Source organism: Gobius niger, assembly GCF_951799975.1.
Source record: "Gobius niger genome assembly, chromosome: 5".
NCBI classification, from domain to species: Eukaryota; Metazoa; Chordata; class Actinopteri; order Gobiiformes; family Gobiidae; genus Gobius; species Gobius niger.
In genome coordinates, this window is record NC_136856.1 from 21,660,859 (window position 1) to 21,684,020 (window position 23,162).

A 23,162-nucleotide genomic window follows, 5' to 3' on the forward strand; every position below is an offset into this window, starting at 1 on the left:
AATGGCAAAAAACCAAAGACAACACGGCAACAATGCAAGGAAATAAGATCCATTTAGATTAGTCTGCAGATCTTAGCTTTCAAATGAAGCATTACACTGGCCTATAGGATGTAACCTTTAGACTGGAGAAAATGCACTCGGTGAAGGCAGTGGGTAAGAAGTTAACTTCTCTATCTATAAAGAAACACTGCCTGAATATTAGTACTGTGTGTGCATGTCCTCAACTCAGCAGGACAACCAGCCCCCTCATCCTCTTTGCATCTTCCTCTTCCCCGCCACCACCACGAGTATCGATGCCCCAGGAAGAAGTTGTATCTGCAATACAAATATATTACATTCTTTGTTCATGACATCAGTGATTCACAGCGTATCCCGCATTGGCCCATGTCCAATGCTTTCACATTACCTCCAAATGCTTTTATGCTTGCATGCACTTTAAGATGATATCTGTCATACATTTGTTTTTCATAAATATAAATGAACTGGACTGAATAGAAAATTCTCTTCCGCATTCAATCTGCATGTATTTAAGGCAGAGATTTTTTTGCAGAGCCCCTTTTCCTCATTTCTATAGGTCACTGTTCAGAATGTAAAAAAAATGTTAGCCGGTTTCTGAATCTAAATGAACTACTTTACCTTCAGCGAGCCTGGTATATCTGATGCTTTCTTTCGGTGCCAGTGGCCTTCTCTTCATCGTATCTCCGCACACATGCGCCGCAGCGGCTGCACGGACTCGTGCCAGCTATATTCCTGACAGATCTTGGTGTCTTTGAAGCTCTTCAGTTCAAATTGTCTCCCTGATCATAAATGTCACTCCATCCTCTGCCTCTCTCCATCTCCTTTTATTCACTGCCTTTGTCGGGTAATTGCGTGTGTTTGTGCGTGTGTGTGTGTGTGTGTCTGTGTTTACCGTGTGCGAACTGCTGTGCGCCATAGATCAAATGTTTTCTTTCCGTTTCCCGTTTGACTCTCCTACATCTTTCAGCTCCTTGGAATACCATCAGTAATGTGTGTGTGTGTGTGTCCATTTGTCTGTGCAGAGACCTAAGCGAGAACCAGATCCAGGCTGTTCCCAGAAAGGCCTTCCGAGGGATCACCAATGTCAAGAACCTGTAAGTACTGATACCTACCCTCTATCCAGACTTATCTCACGTCTTTCCTGTTCTCTTTTACTCCTTATTCACATAATACTCAAGGGAACAGGACTTTGCAACTAGAACCAAGAGCTGATCGTTCGAGGTAATTTCAGGCAGCTCTCTGATCTCGAAACATAATTACTCATTGTAAATATTGTATTTTCTGGACTATAAGTCGCACTTTTTTTTCATAGTTCGGCTGGGGGTGCGACGTATACTTGGGTGCGACTTATATATCAAAATGTATAATTTCACATGTTTATTATGTTCGTACTGACAGGGCGCTCTAGGCAAGTGTACCAGTATCTGCTACCACTGAAAATCAAAAAGAATGGTAATTGAGCGACAGAAATAAAGTGTAGAGTTAGCGAGAAGGCGAAAAGCGGTGGTTACTCGGACTGCAATGGACAGAACATAAAAAGCCAATCGTGGGATAAAAGCTTGATGGCCACAGTTAGAGGAACGAGTGGGTGCTTGAACAACCTGATGCCGGGAGAGGCTTGTCTCCGGTGCAGTTACGCCTCCATGCCCAGGTAGTTGCCAAGGCTGGTGCGACTTATACTCCGGAGCGACTTATTCACCTTATTCCGGAAGTTCGCGTGGGCGCCGCCATGAATTGTGCCTTTTCTCCTATCTGTTAACATGGGACTGGAGAAGTCCACATAAAATCAGTCACTACGCGAAAACAAAACCGTTTTTCGGCCGCGCTGAGAAACTGTGCAGTGTTGAAATGTTGGTGCAAATGAACATTGGACATTTTACACAAATCAATCTACTAAACATCACATTTGAGCGGAGAATATTTTCCCTCGTTCTCCGTTTAAATGAATGGGCTTTGCGCTCGACCGGAAATGTCTGTACAACGGAAGCGCCGAGACAAAGCAAAAAGTGGCAAAAGTGAGCGGGGCGGAATAAGGTGAATAGTCCGGAAAATACCATAGTGCTTTTCCACGTCAATTGTGAACTCATGTGTGTGTATGGAAAGGACATCTACTGTAGTTGCAAAGGTTGTGGACTTATTGAGAAGAACATTGGGTTTTGTCACTTCACCAATCCTTTATCAGCAACAAATGACTTCTAAAACTTTTATTCAAGTAAATGTGTAGAGCCAATTAATGTTGTTTGACCACGACTTTGTTCATTATACAGTTTATATTATATTACAGGGGTAGGCAACGTCAGGCCTGCGGGCCAAATCTGGCCCTCCAGCACAGAACCTCTGGCCCTCAAAATGATTTTGAGAAACATTATTATGCAAATAAGAGATCAAATTCCTTTTACAGTACTCTAAAAATGCAAGAAATAGTGTCAGTATTCACAAAATGCCCTGGCAGAATATCACACTTGGTCCTACAGTAAAACTGTGATTCTCAACTGGTGGGTCGGTGTACAATATATGATAAATTAATGGTGCTGAACCTCCTGCAATCAGGTAGTTGTAGTAAAACAGTTATACAAGCCCGCAGTCATGTCTTAAACACACATTGTTCTATTTATGTCTAACAACAGAAGCTCCCTTCTTGCCTCTTTCCTCTCGCTCTCACTCTGTCCTGAGAGGTTTTGTCCTGGCGTCAGGCGCTCAATAGCTCCCTGTCATTTATTCATGACGTCCTAATCACCAATAATGTGATCGATGGGCTGCCTGATCAATGCCCCTCATCGATACCACACGATCAATCCCTCCTGATGCTGCAGAGAGGAATCCTGGCAGACTCCTGGGAATCAGCAACACGCACCAAGCCAAACGAGTCAATGCGAGTGGACCAAAGACAGTAAAATTCAGCAATATTGCGGGTTTTCGAAGAAGGTTGTTGCACGCATGTCTGTAAAAAAGAAGGCGAGCTGCCGGAGTCTATCAGTCATGCCGGGTTGTCTGGTTGGTTTTCTCAGTATGGCCAGTAAAGAAGATTATCACCCCTAGGTTAAATGGAGCTGAAAGGGGGTTATAAGGACTGCAGCAGAAGTAGTGCCTCAGGATGAGGTTCAAACCATGTGCTCAGGTCAGCCTGTGTGTGTCTAGCTCACTCTGTCCAACACAACACATACTAAATTCTATGCACTACCTAATTGCCACTTTTGATGTTTTACGTGTTCATCACAGACAGGCGACTGACAGTATTCACATCCCTCATCTCTATGTTTATGTTGAAGCCGGATGACTGAAAATGTTCAAATTAATCTGCACTTGTTGTATTGAGTCTGAATGACATTTTGAAATCTGTTGAAGGGTGAAATGTTAGTGAAGGCCTTTTAGCAACAGAAAGTAAATGTGAATGATTTTAGTACAGGGCAGCTACATAAGAAAATATAGATATTTAAAGTGAGCAAACAACTCTCTGAACCAACTGTAAATTAGTTTATTTTAGTTTATTGGTTTATTTGGTTGGGACAGTGCATGTTAACACCGGATTGTAGCCTTGGGCGTATTTCCATTCGTTGTCCCCTAGTCGAACCTTGGATCCAGGAGGAACAATGCGGTTTTCGTCCTGGTCGTGGCACACTGGACCAGCTCTACACCCTTCATCGGGTGCTCGAGGGTTCGTGGGAGTTCGACCAACCAGTCCACATGTGTTTTGTGGATCTGGAGGAGTGGAGGAGTTCAAGTATCTCGGGGTCTTGTTCACGAGTGAGGGACGGATGGAGCGTGAGATCGTCAGATGGATCGGTGCGGCGTCAGCAGTGATGCGGTCGCTGTATCGGTCTGTCGTGGTGAAGAGGGAGCTGAGTCGGGGGGCAAAGCTCTCGATTTACCGATCGATCTATGTTCCCACTCTTACCTATGGTCATGAGATTTGGGTAATGACCGAAAGGACAAGATCGCGAATACAAGCGGCCGAAATGAGTTTCCTTCGCAGGGTGGCTGGGCGCACCCTTTGAGATCCGGTGAGGAGCTCAGTTACCCGGGAGGAACTCGGAATAGAGTCGCTGCTCCTTCCTTGTTTGTTTGTTTGTAAACTTTATTTTCCCCGTAGGAAATTTGTCCTCTGAATTTAACCCATCCCATTTGATGTCTTTTGCAACAACCACAACAACGACAGCAACAGCAACAACAAATATTTAGTTGTAATCTTGCAGAACGGTCAAAACTTCAAGGGAGGGGCAAGACTTTCTGTTTCCAATTTAACAAAATTGTTAAATAGTTTGAAATTGATTCTACTTTCTGCAAATCTTAAGAGCACTGCATGCTCCCTAAGTGCTGCTAAAAAGCTTTTTATTGGACAACAGGAAGATAAATGGAAACGGTCTTTAGACTAGAACTGCTAATGTACTTGTTTTGTCACTGTTTGTCACTTGACCATTCATAATACTTGAACCACAGTGAGTCTATATTTCAGCCCATGATACATTTTACAACATATTTTATTTGTAAATTGTATGAGTATGTGTTTTTCTCGTGTAAGTTATTTCAAGTTCCAAACGTCAAAGAAAGTTTACAAACTTTCCTTGCCGTTTCGATGTACTGTATTCCATTAACAACCTGCCCTTCACTTTTAAACACCTCTCTTTAATGCTCCCCACTTCCTGCCAAAGTCTTATCAATCAAAGCTGACGGTAAAATTGTCTGTCTTCAGTTAAAATGTTTTCTGCTAGATTGCTTTGACCTACAAAGTGAGACGTCTTACATTTGGCTGAGAGGAGGGGCTGAAATTAGGAGTGACTCAAGCATATAAAATCATTCATTTCTCCTTAGGACCATTAGTGTTTAAAAGCACCTCTTCCTTCTCCTCTGCGCCTTTGCTTTCTCTGGTGTCAGCAGTTCTCTTGTTCCTGTGATGTTTCCTATTCTTTTCTCCTCATAATTGCACGTTGCATTACCTTATTGTATTTTTAGACTTTTTCTTTGCTCCGACATTGTCTTTCGGTACCACTTCATCTTCATAGAATTACATTTCTGTAGAAAAAAACAATGTAATTGGGAAAGTTCTCCATAAGGCCTTCATTCAGTTTTATAAATAAAGTAAAATATTTCATGGCTAGGACAACAAAAATCAATGTAGTTTTTATTATGTCAAATGCTTTTGAATTTATGTAATGCAAAAGGTATGTATTATGTGGTGGTTGTGTAGAGGATCACACTCAAATAAAAAAAAAAGCATCAGATTGAGATGGAAAGATATGAACCATTTTATTTCTCGTACAAAAGCCTTACCATAAAGGAGCTATACCTGACATTTTTTTCTGTTTTGTAGGGTAGAATGTCTTTTTCTCCCCATAAAAATGTTGTAAAAGTATGATCATTTGTGGAAAAATTCAATCTGATGCATGAAGTTTTCGCTATATTGTGATTTGTTTATGTTGTGTATGTTCAACCCAAATATTCAACATGTGACGAGAAGTTTTTTTTTTACCTTTTTCATCACATATTGACTCTGAAGGAAGGCCGTGACTGCAAAAATACCCATTTCGTCACATTTTGACAGTTGAAAGTTCAAAATTAGGTATAGTCCCTTTTCTCTCTGGTGTACCAACATTGCCCATTGTGAATAACTAATAATAATCATCTCCAATAACCCAACAATTGTCCAGCAATTATGACACACTGAAAATGTAACTTAAAAGATATTGTCCTAAAATTTCGAACCCCCTGTACGTTCTGGAGCTGTATCGTTGAACCCACTCTCTGCACTTCCATTCTCCTGCACCCAACATGGCCCGAAGATTTCCTCCTCATTCACTTCCCCTTCTCCCAGGTTGGCCCTCTCTCGCTCCATCCTTTCCTCCATTAGACAAGGTGACTCATGCAGTAAAAAGCTCACCCTCCATTATAGCGGCCGGCGAAAAAAAGCCTTCATGACATTCTGTCCCAAGTGGACACAGCATTGATTTTCTCATATGTCTCAGTGCCTGTCTCACCCGCCTCACTCTCCTCACTCCCTGCTCCATCCAAAATCTCCTCTCTACTTCTCCTCTGTCCTCTCCTCCATGCACCAGTATCAAGAACACTTATTGACGTTATACAAATTCAAAAGAGAAGTTTGTAGACATGTCGTGAGTGTAGTCGCTTTTAAGGGAGTATGAACTGTTAAGCTACATGACTTCCCAGTGAACTTTGTGAACTCTTCTTTTGATTTTTAATCCAGCGTTTTGCTTCAGTTTCTGGATCTGATGAAAAAGCTTTGTTTTGAAAATCTATATCTTCTTACGTTTTAGAAGGTTGGAAGTGGTACGTGCTGCTAAACTTGAGCATACTGTAATTTCACATTTGGCGCATAGAACCATTTCAGCTGCAGAAGTTCGTAAGTACCGTAATGCTGATGGCAGAAGTGCATAACAAATCTCTCCTGTTTCATCTTCAAATTGTCACTTTTTCTCCTAATGTTACATAGCAATATCTATATAGAAGTTATTTCAAATGAGTACCGGGTTCATATTATTACATCCAACACTTTTTTGATTGCTACCGTATATGATTTAAAGAACCATGAAGATCCACTTAAGAATGGATATCAGCCACGTAACTTTTTGCCGCTATGGGCATCATTTTGAAGAAGTTTCTCCAGTCAAGGGATGGATTTGTTTTTGTCGAGTCTTGATTGCGAGGGCACTGGTCCATGTATTTCATCGCTTTGAACTCATGTATAGATTCATTTCAATACAGTGCTTAAAGCAGTACTAAGTAACTCATGCCCCTAGAGGCCGTCAGCGCCACTGCAGGTGTCGTAGCATGTTACGTTTTTTTACTCATTAATTGTCCGCGAGAGTAAATACTTGTCAGTGACAGAAAAGACAAAGGGAGAGAGGGATATTGTGCATCCAATTACACAATGGAGATAATTTTTTTCACTCAAGCTTGGCAGTAAATACTGTTTAAGTGGTGCTAGCCCACAGTTAGCTTTGCCCGTTAGCTTTGTGATTCTATTAGTGTGTATTGGGGCCTCCGACCCGTAGGCAGCGAAGTTGAAATTGTGGTTTTCTAGAGCTAGAGACACCAGGGCGAGATGAAAGACCCAGCAATCAGCCCATTAACACTTGTATTACCCCAAGAGGGACTACGAAGAGGATTTATTACGGAAAGCAAGTTACTTTGTACTGCTTTAACCATTATTTGGTTGGCTGTCACGCCGGTGCCATTTGATCACCATATGGAATCCAGACCAATTTCTCATGTGCAGTGTAAGTGAATGGCCTCTTACGAAGAATATAAATCCAACATGTAGACAGTACATAGGGCCTGGCTTTCTATACCCTCAGTGCTTTGTGGCAGCCGTCCTCATACACACACATACAAGCCTACACACCTACTTGCACATGGATCACTATCAGATTGAATGCTTTGCTCAATCTGCCAAGAAGCTGGCATATACAATTACCAGCTCGCTCTGCTAACCTAAGCCGACAGTTCAGCCATACATCCCTGCATGTCTGTTTGTGTGCACCTCAGAGCCCCCACTATACATTTTGCTGACCGCTGCTCCTGTCGGCTTCTCCAAACTGGCCTGTCAGTCAGTTACACAAGACGGAGCCAAATGTAGTATGGCAATTCAAGGATCAAAGTTATCATAGTTTCCTGCTTTTATCTTTGTCAAATTCCGCATGCTTATCATATTGAAGCTAATCTTGTCTGCTGTATAATGTAATCTGCTCATGTCTTGTCTGCTCATGTCAGGTTTGGACAAACAGGCATTATGCTAATAACAGCTGCTCTTCCAACAGCACACCTCTGCATGCAGACACCTCATGTTTGCCACTGAGAAAAGTGTCATTTTATAAACACAGTAATGAAGAAATATTCCAATCTTATGAAACAAAATTGTGTTTTGCCACTTTTTATATTGGTGTCAAACTGGGCTGCAGAGATATTGTGATTGCTTATTGGGGGACACCAGTGGGACAAAGGCTGTAAATAACCATAGATTAAGTATTTTTAATGATAATTTCATCACATTTTTAAATGTATTGGTACTCCAACGATGCCAATAATGCAATTGATCTACTTTGTGTTTGGTGTCTGTTTGACAACCCCAGTACTGAACATCAATCATTTTGCCTTCTCCGGTAAACCTGCATTGCGTTTTTTTTGCGAATGACAGCTTGGATAGCCCATTTTGGGTACACTAATCAAAATGTGCTTTAATAATTTACAATTTGCAACATACTGTACCATATGTTCAGCCCGAGATAGAATGAGTGCACCAGATAAGGCACAAGCAGATTCACCTTATTTTTCAATGCATCCTCCTATTCAACCTAGACCTTAGTCCGACTCTCCTGCACTTTTTTATTGTGGTAAAGTTAATTTTCCCCCTGCTGTATCCATCCATGCCCGACGTCCCCATTGTAGCTTTATATGTTTGTGCAACGTGTGTGTTGAGCAAATGCAATGTGTGATTTGTGCCAGTGTTGCAAGTGTGCGTGAAGTGTGTTTTCTGGGAATGAATTGAAATCCACCCCATGGCTTTTACCTCTTCACCGTCCTCCTTACCGCCATTGTCTCCTCTATCCTCTTCCTCATAAAACGCCTCCGTGCTTCACGCTCCCCTACCCACAATGCAGTGCAGTCGGGGCCGTTTGTTTGAGTTATGGCCTCAGCGCCTTAGAGAGAGGTGAGAACATTGTGTCGTCCCAGCCACAGAGCTGTGCCTTGTCCGTCTCCACCCGTGTTTTATGCTTAGCACAACTCCGGCGCTGAGCAGTGAGAGACAGGTATGCATCATGTTTAGAGGCGTGTTGGAAAACATAGATTAAAAATGCACATTATTTTGGAGAAGTCTTCAAATACATCTGAGCTTGAATGCTATTATTTTTCCACCAAGCTCTGTCCAGACATTTTCATGATGGCACAGGATTAAGTAAATCCGAGAATTATTTTTACTCCTTTGCCCTCAGACAACATGGCCCCACATCCTATATAGCTACTGAGGAAAACATACACGTAAAGGCCTTATAGACACTTTTGTGCCTATATTCAGCAGAAACACACAAGGGCAGTATCCGTGTTGCACTGGTACAGATACTGATATAATAATGATGTATTCATTGTTTACTAAGATACAAACAAGCGCTTAGTGTTGAAGTAAATCACATTTGCACAGCTTGTCCCAATATGTCTGAATCTAATAACAGCCTCGTATAGCACAAGCAATCCTGCTTGATTTTCAGACAGACTATATATTTTTGAAATTGTTTTAATGTGTTTTTAATTTGTGAATATTTTGTGCTCCAATATGCATATTTATAAAGAATAAGTTGAACTCTGATGCTCAATGCAAAATTGTAATAACATAAAATATACCGGCCCAGCTCCATTTATTCGTCATTATGTATTCAGCCTTTATACTACAAGGCCTCTCAGACAAACTGGTCTGATCATTTCTTCTGAATATTTAAGCTGTTTGAACTCATTTTCAGCAAATAAAGAATAATTTATTGAAATCGAGTGGATAAAACAGAGCCAGTGCGTTTGTCTTGTCCCTTCATTAATTCCTCAGTCAGTAGTGGTTGCACTAATGGACTGGTGCACAGCCACAAACAGTCTGAGTGTGCTGCTCCAGATGGCAGCGCAGAGAAGCATTGACTCACTCTGCCAACAGACTCTCTGATAGACAGGATTCAACTGACTCTCTAATTATAAAGAAGATCTCATTTGGGTGCCCCTCTTTTATACCAACTCCCAAACTCTCCCAGGACTGAGACTGCTCCGGCAGAACAGTATATACACAGACACAGTGATGATCCCAATCATGTCACTGCTAATCAGTTTGTTGGTGAACAGACCTGTCCCAGGAGCCAATCACAGCTCACCTGATAGAATCACTTACTGTGGAGGAGGCTCAAGATGAAGAACATGATCGCCAATACCAATTCACCACTTACTCCCAATGTAGCTAAATGACAAATGTTGGCTTTCTGAGGGTAGCTTATAGGAAAACTATCTGAGAAAACCCCATAAAGTCAGGACTTTAGTTTAACACAATTCAGCAGCTGTCAGTCCTCATCAGTTCAGCTGGACCAGGCTCCAAGGAGATAACGCTGTTTATTAGACACCAGTTCACTCAACTGTTTGAGATGTTACACATGAGTGTGTACACTATAATGTAAAATATAACTGCTGTTGAAGCTTTTGCATGACTTAGTTAGTCTTAAGTATTGAAAAGCAGCGTAAACTTTACTCTCAGTTGTAATCATAATGCAATGATTTTTTATTTGTATTGACTTTGGTTAATGAGGCCGAGGTCCAAACGGAGAGAATGGTGAATTCAGTAACGTAAAGACAGACACTGCATAGACCTCAGTTTTTGGGTCATCTCTTTAGATGCTTTCACTTTGAACAACAGCTTTGTCAGACTTTACCATAGTTACAATTTACATTAATGATCACTGGTCCATTTTTACAAGTCATGCTCAATTAATCAAGTGCAGCATGGGCCGCCCGTAAACAAGTTACACTGCCCTCATCTCAAATATATAATCACATTGCATCAAAGCAGATCCAAACATCTCATCAGTGCACTGGCCTTTAAGAGAACAAAATAATGATGTTTCCAACTGGAAATGGCCTCTAGGAATAGAATTAGTATTTACTAACTAAAATGAATGTATGCCAACCAGTATGCACATGCAGCTGCTCAATAACAGGCAGAAAATGCTCGTAAACTGTTGTATTCTGGTACATTTCTAATAAAAAAATAGTTGTTGCTTGTCAGGGAAGCCATAACTGAACATGTTGTTGTCTGAATCCAAATCTTAATCCTGTCTTTGAATTGTTCCTCCTTCAGCACACACAGGTGAGTTTGCCAAAGACGGGTAAATGAAGTTATTTTCTCAATGGAAATTCAAATCCTTTTTTCCTTATTCCCTCAAACAGTCCTTTGAAAAGAAATCAAAAATGTATTTTGCATTAAAAGCCTGCAGTTCCTTCCTATTACAGTATTAAAAAAAACGATAACCTTGAACCTGCATGACTTGTACGTTCACAACTGCCCTTGAAAACTTTTTTTTTACAAACACAATATCAAAGTGGAAGTGCATCTGCTATGGATGGATGGGGTGAGCAGAGTCCAAAGGTGAAGGCGAATCCTAGACAAGGGAACAACACTGTGGAGGAAGAAATGGATTATGAATGGGCAGATGCTCGCGGCGTGAAAAATGAGTCCGACAGATGAGCTGAGACAAAGGGAGGAGGAACGAAAGACAAGGAAGAAAGGATGAGGCTAGAGGGAAGACGTATGAGAGTGTTTTTTTGGAGTAATGTGCTTTTCTTAACCACTGTCTGTGAGGAGACACTAACTAGACATGCAGCAGCCTCACATAGGACCTTTATGACGGTGTGTGCGCTCCACCTGTCTCCGTGTCTAGCAGGCGAAATACCACTCGCCGCATTTCAACTGGGTTAACTTCTGCCCTTTGTGTGGCTCCATGTGCAGTCTTGTCCGCCGGGACGAGATGAAGAGTGGCACAGGGGGACTTGAGGTTTGGGGTTGTTGGGTTCATCAGTGGATAGGGGATGGGATGGGTAGAGCAAATTAAAGTAAAAGCCCAGGATGGATGGGACAGGGGTGCGGGTGCGTGTGGGACCCAGCGAGGGAACGAGGAAAGAGGGAGGAAGGAGAGGAAGGAAGGGGACGGGAAGAGCGTCGTGACTGGAGGCTTGATTTACAGAGGCTTTCCTTTTAATGAAATTGTTTCAGTGACAGAGCCGGTAAAAGGCCCTTAATGGATTGGCTGGCCTAATGTAATGAAATTACTCCCTCTTTCACTACAGAGAGAGGGGGAAAAAGAATAAAACCAGAGGACATGGGAAGGGGGAGGAGAGGAGGAGAAAATGCAATTAATATTTACAGAAGAGACAAGCGGGGTGGGCTGCTGCTGTGTGCCGTGCTGTGAGCTGGCCAGTGCTGGCTGGGCATGCGGCAGGGGAGCGAGGTGATAGGCTGAGGCAGGACCACTTCAGCTCAGCTCTCCCCCTGCCCTTTCCCTGTCCTGTCCTCGGGCACCACTCAGGTGAGATCAGCCTTAGCCATGTAGCCTCTGGAGCTAAAGGTTCCCCCAGTGTGTTGGTGGGAGTTAAGAGTCCCGTACCTGCTCAGCCCGGCTGCCTCTCTCATTCACAGCGCAGTCTTACAGTGTTAGTCCCTCCCCTGAGCGCCTCCGCGGACCTGACTATCTCTCTCTTCTCTCGTTTGTGTGTCTGTGTGTGCGCTGCAGGCAACTGGACAGCAACCACATCAGCTGCATTGAAGATGGAGCTTTCCGAGCGCTGCGCGATCTGGAGATTCTGTAAGTAACAAAGCTCTTCTCTTCTCTCCCTCTCTGGCTCATATCTCTTGTTGCGTCTTGACTCAGAACTGGGGCTGTCCTGGGTTTCTCCTCCTCTCTCGTCCTTACTTTGGTTTTATTCTTATCTCTCCTTCCTGTGTGAATCTTTATTTTTCATTTATAATTTTCATCTTTCTGCACCACCTTTCTTCTTCTGAATGCAATTTGAGAAAGTTCATAACTGCATATTAATAAGGTAATTCTCACATCATTTAGTTTCAGTGAGTTCAAATGTGATGGAGGTCATTATAGCGGTCGTATGAAGTAGCGTGGCGATTCATTGACCAGCGCGTGTGTTGTCTTTGACATTAAATGTACTGGCTAAGCGTGAGTGCCACCTGCTGAGAGCTGCAGGATGCTGTGATGGTGCGTGCTCCAGATGTGCACGAGGACACAGCTCTGTTCTCCAGTCTCGCTCTGTTCTCATTTGTCTCACAGTCCTGTTGCCGCCGCGCTGCTCTCTCCACTTGTTGTGTATGCTGCCGGCGCAGCGTCTGGCACATGTGGATTAATGTGTCCGCGGGGGACACTTCCTGTTGCACAGAAACACTCGCAGTTTGCAGCACCTGACAAAACTACACTGAGCATCTATTATCAGGCTGCAAAAAGCTGCAGTCATTTTTCACTTTATGTTGCGAAGAGATGTGAGTGATGCCGTCCATAAGTATGAAAAGGGTATCCTCAAAATCTCTAATGCTGCTTTAAGGATGACTGTATAACAGTTTAAGTCGCTCCATGTTGCTTTACTGGCTTTCTCTGCAAGCTTATTGGTTATACTACTCTCTCATAATGTGGAGAGATGTCCAGGATGAGTGGGAGTCGCTCTTGTGCAAATCAAATCAAGAATAAATTGCAAGATGTTTGCTGTGGGTGAAACTGTCTTATGACTAAAATAAATGAATATATTTGCAACTATAGTCTTAGAAACATTTAGTCAAAGTAATTTAGTTGTAAAAAAAAAAAGTGATGATAACTGCATATATTGAATCTCCTGAAATAGTAGTAGAGTATGTAAATGGGAATCCCACTGGCACATGGCTGGTGCAGTGTAGCCCTGTTTTATGTGACCACATGAATGATTAAAGAGCTGAGAATCCTGCAGGAAATGCTTCAGCACAGGGCTGTGAACAACTACAAAGAATATCCAATTCTACAACAGCCTTTATCGCCATACAATACGTGATTCGGGATACCGCAGGGTGAAAGGCATTATTGCATGCGCCTGAATTTATATTAGTTATACTTCAAATGAACATTTACATTCAGTCCGTCCTTCTTTTCACCTTCCAATTCATTTTGGCAAACTTGGCTTTTCTATTCCCCTGCCATGCTTTCACTCAGCGCACAATAGAAGTGATAGGGGGCAGATAGCAATGGATCAGCGGTGCAAGATACAACATATTAGCAATTCATAAGAGTCTGACAGCTGAGTGCTCGGCCCGATTTACAATTCACTGTAAATATGGAGCCATGCTCATTCACACAGACAGTGACAGCACACAGTATATCTAGTGGAGGTGACGTTTTAATAAAGCAGGTGTGTATGTGTGCCGCTGGACTCATCTTCATTTGGAGCATCTTACACACACTCACATTAGGAGAGCAGCCCCATCTGTTCATTTCTGAGCTGGATTTCGTGACTGTGTTACCAAACGGGACAATACAGTGAGCGGTGGTCACATGACTGCAGCAGCAGGTAGCTGCGGGGCCATATGTGAAGAGAGGAGCTTCATCTTTATATGACCTTGGAAGTTAAGCTGCAAGTGCTTTAAGTCGCCACTTTAGCCAAATTATCTGGAACTGTCGAACAAGCAAAATATACAAGCAAAATACAATTGATATTGTACCTTGTATTAATTTATACTCAGAGTGATGCGCATATTAACATTGACACGACATTAACTATAATGCGTAAAATGAAAATTGCCACTGATCTCAAAATGATTATTTATACATTATTATTTAGCATTCTTCAATTCCTATATTCACAAATGTAATAGACCATGTATGCTAATGTCCAGGCTGTAAGATGTTGTCTGTGGCATCCCAATTTGCATCCATGTGGGAAATGGTGTGTGTGTGTGTGTGTGTGTAAAGCGCATCGTGCTAATTGAAAGAAGTGCAGTGCAGGGTGTGTGCCGCTAATGAATCTCCACATTAATGAATCTAGTCATTTTTAATTAGCCGCTGTTTGGTGCTCGGCTTGGCTTTATCTGGTTAATGCAATTGGTGGGAGCGGTGTCGGTGAAGAGGCAACCTCTGAATACGGAGACACTGGGTTCATTTTCACTTATTTATTTGATATCGTTAATTACATTATTGTATTTTGCTTGCATGCTTGAACATGACAAGACGTGACAGCATTTTTCTCAGTGAATTGTGTTATAGTCACATAATGTTAGAACAGACGGCAATCATCAAGAACCAACAATACGTTTTGTATTTTATGTATAAGTGATTTCACTGATATAATAAAGAGATAAATATACAGCACAACAAAGAACAACCCTGATGGCACTCGGGCCTTAAGATAACAGCAACTTAATCAAATCTGAACATACCTTACATTAAGGAGAGATACAATTGAAGTATATTGGCCTGAAACTACCTTGATGTTACCTCAGCTGTGTGGCATTTTCATGTTCTTCTATATAATTTCATTACATGGAAGAAAAAAAAACCGCACTACTTCAATTCTCCCTTATATTCAGCGCCCGTTATTTTTAATTCTTGCACCAGTTCGAGCTTGGTGTCTTTTAAGATGCCAGACAACTTAAAAGGCCGTTCTCTTGGCTTTGATACCGCTCCCCTAGTGTTCGTCCCCTGATAGTCACGCTTCTTTTCATGTGTACCACGATTAGAGTAGCATATTGTAACAGTGCACCGCCCTTTACTATGATTTATTTAGACCAGGAATGCCTTGCACTTAACTGTCAGCACATCCCTTTTGGTCAGGAGAGGACGGATACATGGGAGACATGGTGGGTGAAAGGTTTTTTTTTTTTTGGGGGGGGGGGGGGGGCAAACTGAGAGTAAGAACCGCAGATTTCCTCGATGTGATTTATTTATCCACCGCTAGAACTAAGGAGACACAAAAGACTCTGAGGATAAGGCAAGGAAGATCAAATTCACAAGAAAGACATGCAAAGATAAAGGTGCAAGGAGATAAAAGAGCAGGCGATGTGATGTTGGTGGGTTGTGGGGAGAAAAAAAGGTGCGGTGATAAAGAATGGCTTGGAAAGATCAGAGTGGGGAGAGCAGGGAGGCATTAATTATTGATGGGACAAATGTCTCCCTGACTGACTCAATTTGAACCTCTGTTGTTTCCAGACCGCCACGGCTGTCAGATAGACTCACACGGACACAAGGGCTCTTTCAAAATGGGGGCAGGGACCCTCAAAAGGTCAGCGTGAGATGGCCTGACAATACGCCCTATTCATGTAGAAATGGTAGTGTATTGCATATGTGCTTTTTTGATTGAAATGTGTAAGTAATGCACTGGAGATCAAACGAAAATGAATTCAGTCAATGTCAAGTCTTCTGTGATGCTTTTTCCAAGAACCCAGATCACCGCACCGACCGCTGTGATCAAATGCAACTTCTTCATAACACGGTGAAATGACAAGAATGCAACCACACACAAGAGGCAAAACAGCTTCATTTAATCAAGGCCACAGATACGCAAACCAGTGTGTAGTTCCTCCTGTAAAATGCAAACAGACTGCCGAGATTGGCCTTATCATATTCATCATTAAACGCCCATCAGAGTCAATTAAGGCCGCACAATAATCCTAAACAAGTAATGGTGCTAATGGAGGGAGCGATTGAAGTGTGAGGGGGAACTTTCTAGTGCTCATTGGAACACTAAACAAAAAGATTAGTTCTCATTTAAGCCACGAGCTCCGACTTCACAAAGCCTTATAAGCACAATTTGTCACCAACAACAGGAATTAAGACGCCCAAATCAAACAGGGAACATTGGTAACAAGGGGAGAAATGAGGTGGTTTGTGAGAGAGCGTGGCAGTTCTGATTAATATTGTATATACATTTGTTCTCAGGGGCGTTTAGATGTAGTTTTCAAGTTGGTATGAAAGGCAATATTTCTACAAAGTTTTATGCAGCTATTTTTATATTGTCTGGCAGGAACAGTCGGTGTAATTTTAATGCAGGACAAACTGATCAATATTTCTTTTCTTTTTTTTGTCAAATTCAGGAGTGTCTAAAGTGATTCTGTGCAATTTTGAGAAATAAAACCAACAAAAATAAAATAAACGGTTTGAACTTTGTGTTTGGAGCAAAGTTGATGTGTTAATCTTAGTTAAAGTCTGCACATTATTCATTATCTAGCGTGTATTAGCACTGGAAGGTATAGAGCCAATGCCTGAGTTTCATAGTTACCACTCTTCCATCCTGAGTTTTACTTCTAAAACACACTTTTTAAAGATACAGGTAATCTACCATCAAACCTGTGCTGTTAAGCTCAACCATCACTTATTACTTTCTATTTTTTGTACAAAGTTCCTTTGACAGTTAGTCTTTGTGTTCATGCTTGTGAGTCTACATAGTGTATCAGCAGATGGAGGCTATGCTGCTGTAAAGTGTGAAGGCTCAGTTAGATCTTGAACATCTCAAATGAACATCTCCTCCATTCCTGTTGTATTTCTATGGTTTGCTTTAACCAAGTGTGGTCAGCAGTCTCTCCCCATAAGGTCCTGGGTTTGATTCCCATCAATTAGAAACATGCACCTTCTAGTTCTGTCATAAAATGTGCAAATGAGGCCGACAGTCATTGTCTATACTTCGTCTTACCTATAGGACTTAAATCATTTTAACATGATTGACATGTTTTCATTTATTAAGTCCCCATAGTTTCTTCGGCCCTCTTATTGACTTCCCAAACCGAGTTTAAGGACAGTATGATTTCCCTGGTCACTGCTGCAACAGCATAAAGCGTCTGACAATTTCTTAACTTTGTATTATAGCCCAACTAAGAAAATGAACCGAAACAAACCTGTTGCTCTGTTTTGTTACACAATGATCTCATGCCCTTCATATTACTCTCTATTCTCAAATCTTCTCCTCACTAATTTTGGATTTTGTCCTCCTTGTCTTTTGTTCTATCGCATTAGGTGACTGGGAACAAATTTGGCAAATCACAAGGGCACACCAATCATGGCTAATGCCCTCCAGCGTCTCAATCAATAACACATAATCTATATTAAAACACTTACCAAAACGCTAACAGCCGATTTGGGATTCGTCCGCTACCTCTCGGCGTGTCTGTGAATGAGTTAATCCAGTCAGTGTGCTGGTCTGCCAGGCCACATCATGTTAAATGATGGATCCCCATGTGATGATGAATGGTAATTTAGATTTAACATAACTGGACTAACGAGCACGCTAATGACTGCAAAGCTAGCTTGGACAGCTCCGGCTCGATGGGCCCGCCGCCTCGCATCCAAATGAGCTGTGGAAAGGACACACTCACAAAACACAGACAAGTGGTCTAATAAATGCGGCCAAACACGATCGCGGAATCATAACTGCTTCGAAGCGGGCCGGGGCACACGTCCATGCAGATCGGCGTGTGCTAGGTGGGCCGCTAATGACTTCACAAGGACCGCAGAAAACGAAGCTGATTAGTAGATAATTATTCAAAGAGTAGTTTTCAGAGAGGTGAATTACACGCAATTTTCACTCAGTGATCTCTCAACCGTATTTTATTCCATCCAGTTCCCGCCCCTTGACAGTGAAAATTAATAAAAATAAATGATAAGTGCTTCATCATTTGGGGGTATAAATAGATGTAATCAGTTTCATTTTTTCATAAGTACTTGGAGCTCGTGCTATACATTAATCATTGTGCCAGATCTGGAAAAGAGAGAGAGAAAAAAAAGCTATAATATATTTGCATGATTTGAATATTCAGACTTAGTGCATATAGTAATAAAACATTTACTACAGAGAGAAATGCTCCTTGAATCCAAGCATTAAGTCACATGTTGAAGGAATACATACAATCTTGAGAAAGGTGCAGAATTTTATAATTTTATAATTATTATTTTCTGGGTTATTCACAACTGGACATGTGAGATGTGAATAAAAGTAATCCCTAAGGTGAAAACTTTTTTCTTAACCTTGAGGTAATAGCTAATTTATCTGTAGAGAAAATGAAGCAGAAATAACACATATTGAGATCTAAATGTGCTGTTACCTTAATTAAAGGAACAGGACGCCGTTTTTCCATGCTGAGATATGTTCTTACCTGAGCTTAGACGAGTTGATGCGTATTTGTCTGGTCTTTGTGTGTGTGCTCAGTCATGCATATAGACCAAAGATGTTGTTTGCATTTAGCCTCTCCCAGCATATTCCTATAGCTCCAAACTTTGGTGAAGTTAGAAGCTTTTCCAAGTTTTCCGTATTTAAATACAGTTACGTGAAAAGTTACACGATCCAAGTCTAGTTACACAAAATTACGCCAGTGCAGCTGTTTCCATAGAAACGACAAGCAATTGAGCTGGAACTAGCTTCAGGTAAAACAGCTTAAAAAGTAAAATACTTCTTGTTCATGACTTAAAACAGGTCAAAATGAAAGGTTTCAGTGTATGGGACGACGGTATAAGCGGGTTAAACAACTCGGAGCAGTGTATTAGACAGTTTTAATGCATGGAGGAACGCCTTGACTTGTTCTTGACTCCACGTCGTGCATTAAAACCGTCTAATGCACGACTCCGAGTTGAACGTGGAAGAGCTTGGTCGCCTCTCACTACACCCCAGTTTGGAGCTATAGGAATATGCTGGGAGAGGCTACATGCTAACAACATCTTTGGTCTATGCTCAGGTAAGAACATATCTCAGTATGGAAAAACGGTGGCCTGTTCCTTTAAGCACATTCTCTACCTGCTGATGTAATTTCTTTCTATCGCTCTTCAATTTTATTTAATGTTACTTTTTCTTCCCGTAGCGTGACTTGAGGCTGGTGAGAGGCTATTACCATTATAGATTTCTGAATCCACTTGTATGTTGTATGCTGGCTCAATACAATCCATACCACGAGCGATCAGATAATGCAACCCCAGAAAGTGCCAATAGGTGTCCCGCCCTTCCTCGCACAGACTCTTAAATGGCGCTGAAATAGATGCGCAATTCCACCTATAAAAGCGCGCGCAAGAAGAAAAAAAAAAAAAGCACCTGCAAAGAGAGCGCGCTATGAATAAATTCTGGTTGAAGCGCTTATGTGCCGCAAATAAAAGCAACGGTCGGGCGAGCGGTCTGGTCGGTAGCCCTTTGAATGTTTTACCTTTCTGCTGATAGGACACAAAAACAGTCACACGCTCGGGGATCGGGGGATGAATTGAGTTTGAAAGATAGCGCGACTGAATGAAAAGCGGGTCAGGTGTCACGACGGTGGCGGGCGAGCCTGAATTGAAATGAATTGCATTTCTAAAAGGGGGGAAGTGTTGGGGGGGGGGGGGGGGGGCACTGTCTCAGAATGAAAACGAAGGGCGTGACCTGGGGAGACAGATGGAGACGAAAGTAAGACAGAAAACTAGCATTATCGCGACGTGACCGTAGAGATGTGAGAGTCACACGTGCGCGGCTGGAAAGCACTCTAAAGAGCGGAGGAACAGCTGCATATTTTATGAGCGCTTTCTGGAGGAGGGTGTGCCACGGGGAGACATGAGAGGTGTGTCGTGAGTGTGTGTGTGCGTGTGTGTGTGTGTGTGTGTGTGGTGCGGGCCAAACCAGCGACTGTCATAATTCATAAGGGAAGACAGACAGTTGCTCAGTGCACTGGATAGAGCTGCAAGGTGACTTTGCCTCATGCCTTAACCCTCCGCCACACACACTTGGCTTGCATTTTCTTCATTGTTTCTGACGTCCTTACAGTTTTAGAGCCATACGATCCTACACCTTAATACATCCTATGCCTTTTCTCATATATTTTTTGTTTGGAGTCCAAATCCTCTGTATATTTTCCAATTTCCGCCCCGTCCTCCCCCGTTGTGTTTCAGTTATTGGTCCTTTCATTTCATCATCATTTATTTATGTGTGTGTTGTTGTTTTTTTCATCAACATCCTAGACAAATTCTTAACCAAAATGTAAAAAAAAAAAAAAGAAGCTGTGTTTTTACTTTTGAATCAACCAGAGTATTTTCTCTCACCAGAAAAAGAAAACAGCAAGGCAGTCGGTGTAAAACTTGTTAGCTGTAGGCACTGAATTGTATTTCCACCTGCTGAGCTGCTGACTTCTCTGGCTTTCCCCTTCAAAACTTCATTCAAAGCATATTCAGAAAATATAGTGGCAGATATATCATAAAAAGAACAGCTCAAAGGGTATGCAAACTTTACCATTATTGGGGTAGAAATGGTAGGCAGTTGTTAGCGCAGAATTCCACAGTCGGTATTTGATTTTTGATTTTTTGGAAGTAACTGAACTGAATGCTCTCCCCCTCTCCTTCACAAAGAAATCATTGCTTTCAGCTTGGCACCCTTTTTGAACTGAACGGTTTGTATCAAAATCTTCTTTTGTGCTGTTGCGTTACTTGTTGCTCGTGGGAGATGGGTCAGAGCAGTCCAGCTCAGTGGAGATTTGTGATTTTGGTTTGGCTGCCCTTTGTAGTCAGGGTCCTGGCGCCGAGCAGGACTCTGGCTGAAGCGTAGAGGCCCGACGGAGAAGCTGGTATGTGAGACGGACGGAGAGGGTCAGAGAGCATCAGCGTGAGGAGTGAGGCATGTTGCAGAAGAAAACGGACTTGTCAAGAAGCTGAAAGGAACAGTAGCACTGGTGAGGTGAAGAGGTGATGTAAGTATGTAAGGTAACCACTGTCCACAGGAGGGGTCTGAAACTTTTGACCATTGTGAAGCGAGTTTCGATGGAGACTCCTTGAAATAATATTTTATTGCTTCAACAGCAATTTTCAGTTTCATTAGTTGTTAAATACCCTAACATGGAGTAAAAGTGTTAACAAAAGTGTTCAGTTGACTTATTATGCACATGGTCAAGCAAGTTTTTCATCTCCTTCCACACACAAAATATGTTCATGGACTCCTATAGACATCACAGTGTTTTATGAACCACATTTTAAAGTCCAAACTTGTTTTTGAACAGTTTCTCTGTTCAGATTTCAGTATGGACATAGAAGTATCTACAGACAACTAGATAGGCGAACAGTTTTAGTTAAAAACTATATAAAACACATGATACTCTTGAACATCTGTAGAAGTCAGAGTGCTCATTGTGTTTTTCTGTAGTCTGTTGCATAAATGTACAGGCTCTTCACTGAAGCTCAAGATAGCCATTGTCGCTCTATATCTGATATCTGTGGCAGCTGGGGCAGAACTGGGGAACACGGCAACAGACACCACCTATTTTATCACCCCACCGGGTTTAGGGCAGATAGTGGTGGGCGGTGCTTCAGGTGAGGGGGGGTGATTTAAGGGTGGGATAGAGTCTGAGACACAGAGACAGAGCGTAAAGCAATCTGGGACCTCTCGTTCTCATTTAGGCTCAATTGTCTCATCAGTGGATTGTTCAGAGCTCCATTTGGCCCCAGTATTAAATGCCTCTGAGAAAAGAGCCTTACTCCAAACAGACCGTTCCAGTGCCAAACCACACTGGATGATGATGGTCCTGTGTGTTTGCATAGTGCCAGATAGTTTGATTAGAATCAACATCATCAGGTTGTGGTGATGGTGGCAACTGGTGTAAATGTTGGGATATCATTTATTTCCTCTTAAAGGGGGTTCACCGATACCTCAGATCTGGGGAAAGTTTAGGCTTTTGTCCCTGTGCCCAATGTATGAAGCACCCAATGGTGAAGAAAAACGCAAACATTCATTATGAGTAAATTACAGCAAGTGCAGAGAAACCATCCTCTTTTCTAATTCTATTATCAGCAGTTTTCAAATGCCAGCCGGTCATTTAGCCCTTAAGTGTTTTTTTTTTTTAGATATGTAACTTTGGTTCTTTGCTCTTCTTCTGTTTTCTACTTAATTAAATATATTTAAGTAATTACATAGTAAGTAATTATATACTTTTTAAACTTGATGTTTCTTATGATCTACCGACTGGTGTTGTATATTAAGAATACCGCTATAGGCTAAGGATCTGCACAGTCAATACCTTAGCTTGTAATTATCTCTATCCCTAGTGCTTTTTTAGGCCAGCTTGTAAACAGTCAAGTTTTCCCAGAGCAGTTTCCAACGGCAACACTCTGGAAATGTCCATTTTCTTGCGGATGAGAGTCTTTGGTTGCTTAAACAACCAGGGTTTATTAAATCGGCCTTGCCTCGCACATGCATTGACATACACACTTTTTCGATGCAGTGACAAAAGAGGACCAACAAAATGCGCTCATGCTTCTACCGTTGACGTGGTCGTGTTAGCTCTGCGAGGAAGCAGTGAATGCCCGTGGGAAAGTTCAAATATGAGACGATTGAAAGGCGAAAAGACCATTCACCTCGGGCTCTCACTGGTCATAAAGGTCTGTAGGGCTTAGTGCACTCAGTCAACAAGGTCAGGAATCACTTCAACGCCCTGAAATTAAGCCAACCTGAAGAGGACAGTGAATGGACAAGAACACGGATCTGTCGCTGAGCTGTTGCTAATCTGCTTCTGAGATGCTTCAAAATCCAATTACGAGGCGCTCTTTAAAAATATGTGCCACCACCGCTTAAAATTGCATCCCTAGAGCGTCTGTGGCTCTGATGTCTCAATCTGAGTGCTTGTCTCTGTAAATCGTGAAAATGTTGCTCAGCGTAAAGCC

General features: G+C 42.1%; 1 protein-coding gene across 1 annotated transcript in view; it reads left to right on the forward strand.

Moving 5' to 3' along the window:
* slit3 (slit homolog 3) overlaps positions 1–23,162 on the forward strand; it is a 227,285-nt gene that overhangs the window by 140,506 nt on the left and 63,617 nt on the right. The window contains exons 5-6 of the mRNA XM_079556106.1: positions 1,041–1,112; positions 12,282–12,353. Of these exons, the coding sequence (XP_079412232.1) occupies positions 1,041–1,112; positions 12,282–12,353 (144 nt within the window). The remainder of the gene's footprint in view (positions 1–1,040; positions 1,113–12,281; positions 12,354–23,162) is intronic.